General features: G+C 40.9%; 1 protein-coding gene across 1 annotated transcript in view; it reads right to left on the bottom strand.

Moving 5' to 3' along the window:
* PARD3B (par-3 family cell polarity regulator beta) overlaps positions 1-16,031 on the bottom strand; it is a 656,620-nt gene that overhangs the window by 432,227 nt on the left and 208,362 nt on the right. Inside the window, exons 7-10 of the mRNA XM_060782892.2 lie at positions 14,782-14,907; positions 10,543-10,901; positions 9,014-9,153; positions 6,830-6,958 (exon numbers count right to left, since the gene is read on the bottom strand). Coding sequence (XP_060638875.2) covers positions 6,830-6,958; positions 9,014-9,153; positions 10,543-10,901; positions 14,782-14,907 — 754 coding nt within the window. The remainder of the gene's footprint in view (positions 1-6,829; positions 6,959-9,013; positions 9,154-10,542; positions 10,902-14,781; positions 14,908-16,031) is intronic.

The raw sequence follows: 16,031 nt of genomic DNA, 5'->3' as shown, positions 1-16,031 counted from the left end.
ATTGGCAGATGAGAAGGGAGGGCAACAGGCATTATCAAACTGGTTCCAATTTTCAGAATTAGGTAGAACAGTAGCAGGTGTCACGTATTTCATTTGCTTTTAAAGCAGTCAGAAAATACAAACCAGATCACTATCAGACAATTCCCTGCATTCTTCCTTCTAATCTTTAAGCGGTCTTCAGAGAAGTCAACGTAGTATTTACTACATAGCTGAAAACCCAAACGTATATTATAAAATATACTAATCACAAGGCAGCCTGTAGCGTCTGGTAATTAAGCAAATCAAGATAATCCCCAAGAGTTTTGGAACCAGCTCCTTACCCCAGCTGTTACATTGTCAACAGCTGGCATGAATTACTAGTAACATTTGGCTAACTGGATAATAAGGAGGACAGTCTGTGGTTGGTCCCAATTCTACTTTACTGATCTGCTTCACAAAGGAATCTTCTTAAGATTCTCTTATTCCCTTCTGAAGTAATGACAATACCTCAAAGACCAGTCTGGGTTTCACATCACTATAATGTGAGAACAATGTTAATTACACAGTTCTTTGAAGTTAATGTTTACAGAGTTGCACTTAGCTAAGCCCCAATATCCTGTAATCCAATCAACAACCATTATATATCCTATTCTCCACCAGAAGCAAAGAGATTTATAAAACCACATGGCAAATTTAGGTATGTTAGGGCGCTTTGTAATGTGCATCAGAAACCTATAGCAACCCAGACCAGGCCTGACAAAAAGGAGCAGCTCTATATACACATTCTAATAGGGATATTATGTCTAATTATGTCTAATATGTCTGCCATGGCAACCATGGGGCTGTCCCAACAAATATCTGGCCCCACCCACTGTGCTGGACACACATTGGATTTGGTTTTCTGCCAGGGATGGGAACAGGGTGGCGGTGTGGAGGAGTTGTCCATCTCTCCGTTGCCATGGACCGACCACTTCCTGATCAGATTTAGGCTCACTGCGCCCCCTAACCTCTGCAAAGGTGGAGGACCCATTAAGATGGTCCGCCCCAGGAGACTGATGGATCCGAATGGCTTCCTGACGGCTCTTGGGGATTTTCCCGCCACCTCGGTAGGTGACCATGTCGAAGCCTTGGTGGCTCTCTGGAATGGGGAGATGACCAGGGCTATTGACATGATTGCTCCGGAACGTCCCCTCTCAAGTAGCCGAGCTAAACCAGCCCCTTGGTTTACTGAGGAGCTGGCAGCTATGAAGCGAAGGAAGAGGGAACTAGAGAGCGTGTGGCGTTCGGAACCGAGCGAGTCAAACCGAGCACGGTTTGTGTCCTTTCTTAGGGCATATGCCGCGGCAATAAAGACCGCAAAGAAAACTTTCTTTGCGGCCACTATTGCGTCTGCAAAGAACCGTCCGGCGGAGCTGTTTCAGATTGTCAGAGGTCTTTTAACTCCCGCCTCTGCAGGTGGGAGCCCTGACAATTCGGTCGCGCGCTGTGAAGCATTTGCTCGGTTCTTCGCAGACAAAGTTGCCTTGATCCGTTCTGGGCTGGACGCCGCGTTAGATGCAGACTCTGTGGATGTAACGAGAGCACCTGCTTGTCCTATTTTGTTGGATTCTTTTCAGTTTGTGAAACCCGAGGATGTGGACAAGATACTTGGAGGAATGAGGCCCACCACGTCCATCCTAGACCCCTGCCCATCCTGGCTTCTGAGAGAGGCCAGAGGGGGATTGGCCGAGTGGGTAACAGTGGTGGTGAATGCCTCCCTTCGGGAAGGCAAGATTCCAGCGAGCCTAAAACAGGCTATTATAAAGCCGCTGTTGAAGAAGCCATCACTGGACCCCACTAAATTGGACAACTTTCGGCCTGTTTCCAATCTCCCCTTTTTGGGCAAAGTCATGGAAAGCGTGGTGGCCTCACAACTCCAGGTATTCTTGAGAGACACGGATTATCTGGATCCGGCACAGTCTGGTTTCAGACCGGGGCATGGTACCGAGACGGTCTTGGTCGCCTTAGTGGATGATCTGCGCCGGGAGCTAGACAGGGGGAGTGTGTCCCTGTTGGTGCTCCTGGACCTCTCAGCGGCCTTCGATACCGTTGACCACGGTATCCTTCTGGGGCGCCTTGCGGAAATGGGTCTTGGAGGCATTGCTTTGCGGTGGCTCCGGTCATTTCTGGAGGGTCGCACCCAGAAGGTGTCATTGGGGGACTCCTGTTCCGCACCACAACCTTTGACTTGTGGGGTGCCACAGGGTTCCATACTGTCCCCCATGCTGTTTAACATCTACATGAAGCTGCTGGGTGAGATCATCCGGAGTTTCGGGGTGCGGTGTCATCTGTACGCAGATGATGTCCAACTCTGTCACTCCTTCCCACCTGCTACTAAGGAGGCTGTCGAGGTCCTGAACCGGTGCCTGGCCGCTGTAACGGTCTGGATGAGGGCGAACAAACTGAAACTAAATCCAGACAAGACAGAGGTACTCCTGGTCAGTCGCAAGGCCGAACGGGATATAGGGTTACAGCCTGTGCTGGACGGGGTCGCACTCCCCTTGAAGGCGCAGGTTCGCAGCTTGGGTGTGACCCTGGACTCATCGTTGAGCCTGGATCCCCAGGTTTCAGCGGTGACCAGGGGAGCATTTGCACAGCTTAGGCTCGTGCGCCAGCTGCGCCCGTATCTCGGGAAGTCTGACTTGGCCACGGTGGTACACGCTCTTGTCACATCCCGCCTGGATTACTGCAACGCTCTCTACGTGGGGCTGCCCTTGAAGACGGCCCGGAAGCTTCAGCTGGTCCAGCGTGCGGCAGCCATGTTACTAACTGGAGCGGGTAGCAGGGAGCACACAACGCCCTTGTTGTCCCAGCTTCACTGGCTGCCGATTTGCTACCGGACCCAATTCAAGGTGCTGGTCTTGACCTACAAAGCCCTAAACGGTTCCGGCCCAAAATACCTTTCTGACCGCATCTTGGCCTACGAGCCCACGAGGACCTTGAGATCGTCTGGGGAGGCCCTTCTCTCGATCCTGCCTGCATCACAGGCACGGCTGGCGGGGACGAGGGAGAGGGCCTTCTCGGTGGTGGCCCCCCGGCTGTGGAACACTCTCCCGGCACACATCAGACAGGCGCCCTCCCTCATGTCCTTTCGAAAAAGCCTTAAGACCTGGCTGTTCGAGAGGGCATTTAATTAAGTGCTAAGCAACAACATTACGGTAATGAGAACTGGAATGGTATAAGGAAAATGAGACTGGCTATGATTCTACTAAGAGACGAAGCGGATTTTTAGGTAGTTTGTATTTGTTGTATAGTCATATGTTGTTGATACTGGCCTCTGTAACTGTCTTTTTATGTGTACTGTACACCGCCATGAGTCGCCCGTAAGGGCTGAGAATGGCGGTCAATAAGTGCATCTAATAAATAAATAAATATAAGGAAGATTGTTTCAGGATCAAAAGGAGTTCGGTGGGGTTATAAATTGGATTTGTATCCCACGTTTCTCCCAAAAACCAGGATTCAAGGCAGTTTGCAACAAAACTAACAGGAAAAAAAATAAAGTTGTACGACGAAAAACAATTAAACCAATTATAATATTAAAACACCATGGCCAAGATTATTTTTCTGCATCCAATGCCAGCAGAGTTAAGACTGGGTTGTTTTAAGTTTTTCAGATTATATGACCATGTTCTAGAAGCATTCTCTCCTGACGTTTTGCTTGCATCTATGGCAAGTATCCTCAGAGGTCATGAGGTCCTCACAACCTCTGAGGATGCTTGTCATAAGTGCAGGCAAAATGTCAGGAAAGAATCCTTCTAGAACATGGCCCCTGGTGGCGCAGTGGGTTAAACCCCTGTGCCGGCAGGACTGAAGACCGACAGGTCGCAGGTTCGAATCCGGGGAGAGGCGGATGAGCTCCCTCTTTCAGCTCCAGCTCTTCAAGCAGGGACATGAGAGAAGCCTCCCACAAAGATGATAAAACATCAAATCATCCGGGCGTCCCCTGGGCAACGTCCTTGCAGACAGCCAATTCTCTCACACCAGAAGTGACTTGCAGTTTCTCAAGTCGCTCCTGACACGACAAAAAAATTGCCATATAGCCTGAAAAACGTACAAGAACCCAGTGATTCCAGCCATGAAAGCTTTCGACAATACAGAGTTAAGACTTTCTGTTTCATCTCCTGATACAGCACTTCACCCGATTCATAGCAGAAAACCTAAGGCCCTTCCACACAGCCATATAATCCACAATATCTGTTTTGAACCAGGTTATTTGAGTCCGCACTGCCATATATTCCAGTTCAAAGCAGATGTTGTGGGGTTTTATTCGGCTGTGTGTAAGGCATCCTAGAGAACTGTTCTCTCTGACTTTAGGTCTTCCGGTGCAACTTGTTGGGCCACTTTTAGTGGAATTTGATCACAGAATCACCCTGGAAACCCTAGAGATTCTCAGAAAGAACATATTAATCAAATCTGTAAATAAGCAAATCTACAAAGGTTAAACCTGCAAGTGTGAAGGACCACTGCATAACATATGTATGCTAAGTTTTGATTTCTAACTTGGATTTATACTAAGCATTATGTTAAAAAGTTCAGACCTGTATACACTCTGACCACCATTGCTTCTTCCAGCCTTCACTGGCAACTGTGAGGCTAAATGAAGTATAGTGTGACTTGCTTTGCCTCACAGGTGTTGTTTGTCCACAAAAAGCTGATAAGTGGCAAAATTATAAAATGGAATGGTGTATATGTGTCTGAAACCCCGATGTTGGCTAAAAATCTAACATTCCAGGAAGCAAGCAACAAAGGAAAGCTTCGCTACAACGAATCAAAAGACAGTAAGCTCAGCACACTTACTGCATTCTAGTCTTATCAAGACACAGAGTGCAGGAAACAGCGACAGAAGCTGTGAAGAGATAAGGCCGGGGATCACTTTGCAACAATTAAACCTACTCCAGGGCTTCCTACCAGCCACCAGTGGGCTTTTATTGCCCAAATTGTCTGTCTAACCCAGAATGAAAGAGTAGAATGAAATAAAAGAATTAAATATGAGAATGCAGGTTCTGAGTAGTCATTTCTGTATGGGCCAATACTAATAAGAGAATGCCACGACAGAATTATTATTTTGATCAAGGGAAAAGAGAGAGCTTTAAAAAAAGAAAATAGAGGCATTTGGTCGGAGACAAAGGCAGGAAGTGTTGTCCTTCCTTTATCCTAGTAGGTTTTGCATCTTTAAATAAATAAATAAATAAGACACATTGATCAAGGTAATAGGGAGAGGCCAAAAGGTTATATTCTCCCCACGCAGCAGAGTTATATTCCAACAACAACTCTCCTATATATTGATAAACCTCTTGATATATGGCTTCAGTAGAAAGATAAGATATTTTCAAATTAAAGAATGTTCTGACTTTGCACAATCACTTTGCAATATATTGTTGCCGAGTTGACAAATGAGAAATAATTACATATTTAAGGCACTGCAATGTTACATCTAAAAATATCCAAGCACTCAAGGTGTTCTTACATCTTTGCCTAGTTTTGTGTTCTGTAAGCAGCCCTCTGCTTCTGATACTTGTTCTTGTCGTGAGTCTTCAAGACATTATAGCACTTCCATATTGTGACGAGTGCAAAAAGTCAAGGGTATAATAGCTTAACAAAAAACTTGACTGTATGCTGCATAAGCAAACATTATTGAGAAAAATGAATTGTTAGCATAGCTGAATACAGTGAAACTTGCTGAAGATCACCAAAGCAGTAACACTATAAGACCTAGTGAGAATAAGTGTGATGCATTGGCTTGACTTTCACTTGAGGAACAGAAAGACCTGGATTCAAATCCTTGTTTACAGTCTGACTTGGGAACAATCATTACCTTAGAACTAACTCTGAGCTTTGATTTGAAGGTAAAAGGATGAAAGTGGAGCACATTTGTGTAGAAGTGTTTGAAGGAAGGCTGGTATGAACAGAATAAATGGGTAGAACAGAAGCATTCATTTGAGGAAGTTTTTATTATTAAATCACATAGTTTTGTTACCATTACAAAGGACTGTGAATCTTGCTTTTAACATATATAATCTTACTTTTAATGTATTTACTCAAATCTAACGCTCACTTTTTTGGCTAAATTACCTTGCCAAAATTAGGGCAAACATTAGATTTGCATAATCGGGTAATCTTAGTGCCAAGCCAAAGCAATAGGGAAAGTTGCTTTAGGAGCACTTGTACATTCTATTTGAAGGATGTTATCTGGAATTTGTCATAGTTCAATGCTATGTAACCTGGGATTTGTAGTTTGATGAGGCATCCATACTTTTTGACAGAGAAGGCTCGAGGCCTTTTAAATACAATCCCCATAACCCCATAGCATTGAGCCAGGGCAGTTAAAGTGATTTCATTCTACAGCATAGATGCCACCAAGGTTTCTTTTCCATTGCTGAAAGCTTTGGTGTGCAACACAATTCTTTCTGAAGAAGCAACTCTAAGCAGGCAGCAGTTATAATGGGTATATTACAAAGAGTGCAAATTTTGATGCTGCACATTACATTAATAGTTTTTGTTTTTATTTTGTTTTTTGGTTTCAGGGTTTTGAAAACTAAGGTGCACATTAGATTCAATGATGCATTAGACTTGAGTAAATGTGGGTAATTGAACATACCACGTAGATTTGTCACCTCTGTCAAATTTTAAAAGAAAATAAATAAAGGAGACAAGGAAATTCTTCTCATGATCTGTCTCCTGAAACAATACATGCACTGTGCTAACCTAGTGTCAATGGATTTTCTAGGATAATTGCAACATCTAGTGAATTGAAGATTATGATTTTGATTCTGTGATTCTGATGGTGCCTCTATACACAAAGGTTCCTTACCAGCTCTCGAGGAAGGAAGGTTTCTTCTTGGCGAGCAACAATCAGAGAGACAGTATCTCCTTGCTTTGTACTTCTCAGTGTGGCTACAAGCTCTTCTTGGGTTCTGCCAGTGATGTCTCTACCATTCACCTAATGGAAGCCACAAGCAAACAAAAAGAAACAGTCAGCAAAATTATCACTTACATATACAGTGATATCTTGAGTTAAGAGTTTAATTCATTTTGTAACTGAGCTCTTGACTTAAATAATTTCTATGTCAAAGTTAATTTTCCTATTGACATGTGTTGAAATGCTATTGATCCATTCTGGACCCTCAAATCCCCCCCCCCCCCTGCCCATTTTTCTTATGTCTTTTAAAATAAAAATATAGACTTTATAAATAACAGATAATGTATAAATGCACATTCAAATGGAACTATAAAAAAGAAAGATCAACTATAAAATTCTAGAAGCACAAACTTGTGGCATCTGAGGCAAAAAAAGTGTGTTGGCCCGTGTAACAGAAAGGCAAAAACTGCACATTCACATGCAGCAATAACAAAAGAAAGATCAACTTTCAAATAGTAGAAGCACAAAGTTGTGCAAAGGAAGCACAAAGCACAAAGTGAAGAGGCAGAAGCATTTTTTTCTTCTTACTAGACTCATTCCAGCCTCTCACCCTCACTTGCTTTCTCACATTCTCTCTATTCATGAAGCCAAACATATCAGGAAAAAAACTACACAAAATCAACTAACCCAAAGTTCCTCAAAGTGGACAAGAGCAAAGTGGACAGCAATCTCCCAAAGTGGACAAGAGCACGAGGCACAGATGCTGCTCCCTTGAAGCCCTAAAGCCCTGTAGTCTTGCACTAGTGCTCCCTCTGGCGTCAGCTCTTAACTCAAAATGTAACTCTTATGTCAAAGTAAAATGTGGGCTGAGTGATTTTTCTTAACGCAAAACACTCTTAAGTAAAGACACTCTTAAGTAGAAGTTCCACTGTATTAACTACAAAATGAGATACAGAATATCAAAGGCAGAGAAAAGGCTGTCCTGCCTACTAAGATGTGGACATAAATGAGGAGGGTTTCACAAATGCAGACACTTCAATGGTTTTTGCATCCTCTAGTCTCTCTCTCTTTCTCTCTCTTCGTATATATATAACATTTCTATCCCGTCTTTCTCAGCCCGTAGGTGACTCAAGGCGGCTTACAAATTGGCAGCAATTTGATGCCACAACAGTCATAAAATGCAATTAAAAGACATTTAGCACAACATTATAAAAAGTCATTTAAAAACCCCATTAAAAAGATGTAGTCACCAGTGTCTTCCTGTTAAACTCATTTTTCCAGTAGCATTGTCTAGTTCTTCCAGATCCAGACCAAAATTGCTAGGCAGATCTTACCTTCACATGCTTGCTTTGAAACAATTCCCAAGTCCACAACATAGAGTGCCTGATTTGACTCAGACCTGCCTATTCCTATATGAGGAAGACCAACACACCAACCTCAGAAGCCCTTCTCTGTGACAGTCATTAAGAGAAACGGTCCTTTCAGTGATGACACTTCATTTTGGAATCCTCTCCTTAGAGAGGATGGCTCAGCATTTAATTTATGACCTCCTTTTTCTAAATCCTTTCAAACCCTAAAAGTTCAAGTCTAAAACCTGCTTAATTTATTTCTCTGTGTTGCTGATAGTTCTTGTTGCTCTGACTTAATTGCCTCCTTATTTATTTAATCAGTGTTGTTGGTTGAATGGAAAAGCATATCAATTTTTATTTTTGTTGTTTCATGACCACATGGACCAGCCAAAATTTATTAACTGCAGGCATACAAATATTGCTAACAAAAGATTCTCACACCCAGCTTTAGGATGCATCAAGTAGCATTTCTTTTTGTGTGAAGCCCCTTCCACACAGTTGAATAAAATCCACATTATCTGCTTTGAACTGGGATATATGGCAGTGTGGACTCAGATACTCCAGTTCAAAGATCTTTTGCCTTGATATTCTGGGTTATATGACTGTATGGAAAGGCCCTAGATTGTAACTAAAGATGAGAAGCCCCCCCCCCCCCCCAATTTTCTGGTTTTTTTTCCAGGCCTTCTGTTCGCTAATTGTGACAACAATAATTTTTTGGCTGTACAGAAAATTTAAAGCCACTGGATAACAACTTATGAGATAAGCTAGAAAGAAACAGTTGATCAACCTCAAGTATTCTGTCTCCTGATTGTAAACGACCATCTTTAACAGCTGCACCACGTGGCAGAATATTCTTTACAAAGATAGGTCCAGGTCCATGCACTGAAGAGTCTCTGGTAACTACAGTGAAACCAAGTCCTTCGGGACCTAAAGATCAGAGAGAAGAATTATAAGAAGATGGGATAACTGACAGCAGCAAAAAAATGTTATTATCACAAGTATTTATTTTAAGGATTAAACATGTATATTCAAGGGAGCCTGTGTTATGTCAAGTATCACTGCTATACTCCAAACACTTCCTTCATTCTAGTGGTGAATTAAGGTCACATTTTCAGCCTCCTCTGAGCAGCTGTTATGCCCTTTTCCTCTCCAGGATTCTTCCAACTATAAAACATCACAGACATCATTTACCTTGTGTTTTCTTCTATACTTTTTCTTAGGAAAAGAACGAAGCAGCTGAATTGACAGTCCCAAATCAATGACACATTATGAATTGAAAGGTCAAAGAGATGGTAAAAATACCTACAAGGACTCTACAAACCCACACAATAGACACTATCTTGTGAGAAAAAAGTTCTCCATCTGCAATTCATGATCCCAGAAACCTGGATGCCTGTTAACTGATATAACCAACTGCCATAAAATCCAGATTATCAAATCAGATAATCCACATTATTCACATTATCTGCTATGAACTGGATTTTATGAGTGTACACTGCCATATAATCCAATTCAAGGCAGATAATCTGGATTTTACGAGGCAGTATAGAATGGGCTTTACATGCACAACAAGGTCTGTTTTCAGCTAAACTATGTCAAGGTGTGACTAAATTCCCATAAACCTACTCTGCTATTAAAGGACTGCGGTGCAACTGCACCAAGAACTGGTTCACTAGGGAACTGCTCACTAAAAGAAACTAAACAAATCAGTTGAATAAAGCAGGATTATTTATGTAAATCTCATTAATATTCAGTAAGCGTCAAGTTAAACCTGATTAATTTGTTACACGAGAAGCATGTTCGTTGACTAAAAACAGAACCACATGGGATGCCGAACTTCTGTACATAAAACCACTTGTGTGCAGTAGCAGCTATTTCAAATATGCTGTCACCACTTTTCTTTCCCAAGCCCTTACATTCATCTGGGATCTGCAAATGAGCTCCCTCATGTTAAATGCTCACCTGGTTCTGTCTTCAAGTGATAATCAAAATGCTTTAACAATTTTTCATTGAAACATAAGGATTCAAACAATTACAGTAGGCCTTCGGATCCACTGAGGTTTGGTTCCAGGTGCCTACAGATACAAAATCTGTGGATGCTCAAGACCCATTATATGCAATGGTGTAGTATAATCGTATCTTTTATATAAAATGGCAAAATCAAGGTTGGCATTTTAAAAATTCTTTTGGGAATATTTTCAACTATGGAGGGTTGAATCTCTGGGTAGAATCTGTAGATATGGGAGGCTGAATGTATAGATCATGCCTGAACATAATGACATACAAATGGTTAACAGCGTATCCTTTACGCATTACCTTTCTTGAGATCTATTCTTATCCTCTTTGCATTTCTCTTGCTGCCAAAGCCCATCAGTGGAGATAAAGTTGGTGATGATGTCTTCCTGCCAACCCTTGGGATGTTGGGACTCTTGGCAGGATGGAGAACTGTCCACACACCAGTATCCAGACTGTTCGTGCCAGACAAGTCCATTTCCTTTGCCATTGGCTTTGAGTATATGGGAGGTGGAATCTTTGCCTTTGAGATGAGATCAGTGTTATCTGGAGAATATAAAGATGTGATGACAGATTTCTCATATTGTTCACGGTTGTATGAAGGAACCACTTCCAAGATGATATTTGGAGATTTCATTGCTTGACGGAAGAGATCTTGTGCTCTGAGGAGCAGGGGAACAGATACAGAGAAAATGTTTCAAGATCTGAAAATATCATGCTTTTCACTGTAAACACAGAAATACTGGAAATTACGTAGTGGAAAGGCTTTTAAAACTATCTTATTTATTTTTGGCAAATGTGTCACAGTACTCTTGGAAAAGTTAATTTATCTTATTAATATTCTTTATTTTTATAGCCATTTGCTCAAAATTCTTACAGTACATATTAACTTTTCTGAACAGTTGTTTCAAAAAAAACTAGCAATGAAGGAGACTATTGCAGTCAAGTGAGATCCATAATTAAGCATAGTTTTCAATTTAGAACTTCAATGTTTCAAGACTCATGGCATAGACCTCATTCCACAAAGTACTCCAGGAGTGTGTATATTTTAGTGCTTGTTTACTTTTGTTAAAAATCAGCTTAGCACAGAACAGAAAAAGATGGCTCCTTCTATTACAAGATCTACTCTCTAACAACAACAGTAAAGTGTGCATTATCAGAGCCATAATCCTAGAACATGCGACACAGATACAAAACCTAGCATGGAGACTAACAGAATCTTAGGCTCCTGGCTCTTACAATTTCTGGATGTTCCTGATGTTTGTTCATTCATTTCAATGGACTTCTGCACTACTGTTTTCAGTTTGTATATGGAATACCTTCCTATCCATCATTCTGTTTTGGAGTTGATATAGTCTGATGTCAAGGCTATCAATTAAATGGACCGGGCCTTTTTATTTTAATACTCTAGAGCAGTGGTTCTTAACCTGGGGTCCCCAGATGTTTTTGGCCTACAACTCCCAGAAATCCCAGCCAGTTTACCAGCTGTTAGGATTTCTGGGAGTTGAAGGCCAAAAACATCTGGGGACCCCAGGTTGAGAACCACTGCTTAAGAGCAAGGCTTCTCAATCTGTGCTCCATGGAGCCTAGAGGCTCCACAAGTGATAGTGAGAGGCATCACGTTGCCATGCTGCTTCCCACCTCCTCTTCTTTCTTCCTCCTGAGAAATGCAGAAAATTTTTAATTTGCTGCCACCCCCCCCCCCCCCATTTTCTTTGCTTACAAAATCCTATTTCCCTCAAACCTCTAAGGAGGTGCTTCAGTTGTGTGTGTTTTTCTGCATGGCAAAGGAGGACTGGACTAGATGGATTCTGGAGTTTCTGCCATTGTTGTTGTTGTTGTTGTTATTCTTAATACAAAGGCTGGGTGGCCATCTGTTGGGTTGTGCTTTGATTGTGCTTTTCCTGCATGGCTGAAAGGGGTTGGACTGGATGGCCTCTATGGTCTTCCACTGAAATACTGTTAAGTTCATGATGGATAAAATTGTCCTTCATTTTAAAAATTGTACTGTTCTTTTCTTTTCTGTTGTGCTGTGTGGATTAGTTGACACAAACATACTCTATCCATCTAACACAGGCCTGGCCCATGCCTGATATAAACATTTCTTGGGCCTCCATGAGAAATTCTGCTTCAAAAAAGGGCTCCGCGGCTGAAAAAGTTTGAGAACCCCTTCTCTAGAGATACCCCACCTCATAGGCATGGAATGGTCAAAGAGTGTATAGTAGCATGGTTGACAATAGCCATGGTTTTACTAAAAAAACGGAAGGTTCAGTGTCTCCAGTTCTGACAATTAATGTTGCTTAAAGACTTCAGTTCATCGAACTAAGATCTGGGACTTATTTATACCTATCAAATATTCCGGGGCCAGTCTGGAACAACTATGGGTCCACACAACCCCTCCTTCTCTCTGAATGTAAAGATGCAGTTTCTGATATCAACAAAGGCACTCAGCAATGACCAGGACATCACCCAGAACTCTACACCTTTCTGCTGCAGTAATAAGTGTGACATAGGCCTGGTCATTTCCCCATTCCCTGCATTGATGAGTGCAGGGAAAAGGGTAGCAGCACAGGCTCAAGTGCAGGGATAAACTCTGTGCAGTCCACACTCTGTCTGAAGTGTGGGGCAAAACTCCAAAGCACTCTACAACTTTCTTTAATGTGGGGCTAAACCGTAAATCTTGATTTACCCCCACATAAAAGACCAGAAGTCCATGGATAATGATGCTGGGGAAAATGGAAGGAAAAAGAGGCCAACCAAGGCAAGATGGATATATGTAATTCTTGAAGTGGCTGGCTTGACCTTAAAGGAGCTGGGGGTGGAGCTCTGAAGTGGGCTGGTCCATGAAGTCACAAAGAGACAGAAATGACTGAATGAATAAACAACAACAAAACCATGGACATAATTTTCACATTCAGGACCAACTTCAAGTTTTAGGGCTAGTGTTGACAAAGTCGTATTCTATAATACGGAAAAATATGGGAAAATTGAGGCTTTCACAAGTGCACAATGTGGCAGGTAATCTCTAAGTCATAGTTTAAATTATCTTTTAGTATGGGAAAGTATTATATATTTCCCAGTTCACTTATGTACCTCAACCATTTGTACATGTTCAAGTCTGCAGTCTAATATATGACTGGAACACATATAATTCCAGTATTTACTTGTATAAGGTAGATATCAATTGCAGCACTGCACAATTTCTTTCTTGACATAAGCACACTACACACTCAAATGGATCACACATTAGACCTGCTAAAATGCCCAATCAAGCACTTATGCCCAACCTTCCACCTCAATTTATCTATGTAAATCCAATGAAAAACTGTGAGCCACAACTGTAGGCTTAATAGGATCACTAGTCAAATAGTCTCTCAATTCTTCTGTGTGGAGTAATTAAATTTATGATCTAGAAAAGAAAAAAATAACTATCTCATATCCTAACCCCTTTAGAACATAATATTAATTTTCAAGATATAATATTCCCTTTCTAAACCACCAACCAGAACAAATAAAAAACTGATTACTATAGTTCAACTTAAAACAGAAATGTCATTTATATTTTACAAAATAAAAAGTTTGGGACCTGTTCTAATGTCCAAGAAGGGAAAATGAGATTTCACTTCCACTTTGTGTATATATTTCAGCTGGATGATAGTCATCCCTACAAATTCTTCTTGATTAAATCTGGATGCGAATAAAATGAGTAATACGAAAGTCAGAAAACGTTTTGATTTTTATATGCTTCATATGTGTCGTCTTATTTATTTTATTAAATTTGGAAACTATTCAATCAATAAGAATATATGAGCAATGGACAATACAAATCCAATATAATACAAAAATGAGATTAAAATATCAACCTTAAAAACAGTGGTAAACACCTATGGCTGGGTGGGTCACAGATCAGGGAAAGCTGGATTGAAATAAAATGTTTTGAGCAAGTGACCAAAATTCAAATGCCTTAGAAAAGGCAAAGAATATCTCTTGCTTTTATTTTTCTGATTGCACTGAATTTTATTTTGAGATTAAATTAAAAGTACAGATCACTGATTGCATTTCTTAGATGAAAATGTCTCTTTCAGATGGTGCAAACAATCCATATTTTAAAATAGTTACTTTTCAAAAAAGTGCTACTCAAATATTTGAAAGTACACTTTCTAGTCAAAAATGCTTAAAACCAATTTAAGTAAATGCAACATCCTGAATCATGGCACCAATATATTACAGAGAAGAAAAACCATTTCTGAAAAATATCAAAAACAAGACAAATCTATGCTCTAAAATAAAATGCAAGTAATGGATTTATGCACTGAAACACACAAAATTATCCAAAACACATTCCTAATTTTGAGGGTTACATATAGTAAGCTCTGTTTGCTCTTGTGGTTTAAAAAGAATAAGTCATTTATGGTTTCTAAAGTCAGAATTTACTGTGATGTTTAATTTGTATGCAATACAGTAAAATGTTTCACTTGTACAAATGTGGTTTTATCCGAACTGCATATATTCCTAGAATACAAGAAAATCAAGCAAACTCACTGTGCAAAGGTTTTATCTGCAAGTTCAATGCTGTTAATTTTCACAATACACTCATTTTCATGGAAAAGTGCTTCCCGTTTAGATCGGCTGTTCTCCTCAATGCCACGGATAAAGAGCCCTAGGATCCTGCAGGAGAAATACAAAATAAGTTAATTAGCATCACCTTTTAAATATGTATAAACTGGATCTAGATTAGATGGCAAGTTTCATCCATTTCTCCCTCCCCGCACAGCTTATTGTGCCCACAAATCCCTTTTCTCCATTCAAGAAGTGGGATTCTTTACAATATCGAAATACTGCCATTACAGACATGGGATCCAATCAAATGTTCTTTACAGCACTATCCTGGATATGTTTAGCTTGGAGAAGGGAAAGCTAGGAGGGGATGTGATAATCATGTTTAAATATTTGAAAGGATGTCATGAAATGAGGAGGATCCAAGCTTGTTTTGTGCTGCTCTAGAGGCCAAGACACAGAGCAATTGATTCAAATTTCAGGGGGAAAAATTCCACCTAAACATTAAGAAGAATTTCCAATAGAACAATGTCACAGCTTTAAATACTTGGTCATACAGTTCTCATATAATGGTAACTGGAAGAGTCATATGGAGGCAACCAAACTATCCATCTGCAGGTCAGCAATTCTAGCCTTTCGGAAAACAAAAGGGGGGGGGGTTCCTTGGTATGTTTCACGATTAAGAAATATGGAGACAGGGTAACACAAAGCAGATTGAATGTTTCCAGAATAAGTCTGTAAGAGCTCTTTTAGCCCTTCCCCTGAGACACCATCTACCTTGTTAAGGCTTGAATTGGATCTTCCCTCACTTAAGGCCAAAATGCATAAACTTAAGATTTCATATGGGAAGAGACTTCTGGAAATGGAAGATGAGAGTACAACAAAGCAATGCCTGATGGAGCAATATAAGTAGGGAGGTTGGGCTCAATACTAGTTAGCTCTGCTCCACCAGTATTTTGATGGGTCAACAACAACCCTAATGCAGTTGAACAAGGCGGCGATTAGAGACAAAATGTTGACAACTTGCGGACTAGTAAACAGCAGGGTTTCACCACTTGGTATCTAGAGTGTCCAATATTGTCAACAAGATCTTCAAGACTTGACTGTAGCCCTTAGAAAAAGCATTTACAGTCATGAACTTCCAAACGCCATTAGGCTGGCTAGAGGGAGGATATAGAGGGACCCTTCATGCCCAATGACTTTATATTTGTGGGTCCAGGGAAAGGGGGGATTTA

This window comes from Anolis sagrei, chromosome 1 (genome assembly GCF_037176765.1).
Source record: "Anolis sagrei isolate rAnoSag1 chromosome 1, rAnoSag1.mat, whole genome shotgun sequence".
In the NCBI taxonomy this organism is placed as follows: Eukaryota; Metazoa; Chordata; class Lepidosauria; order Squamata; family Dactyloidae; genus Anolis; species Anolis sagrei.
This window is presented reverse-complemented; position numbering and strand designations above follow the sequence as displayed.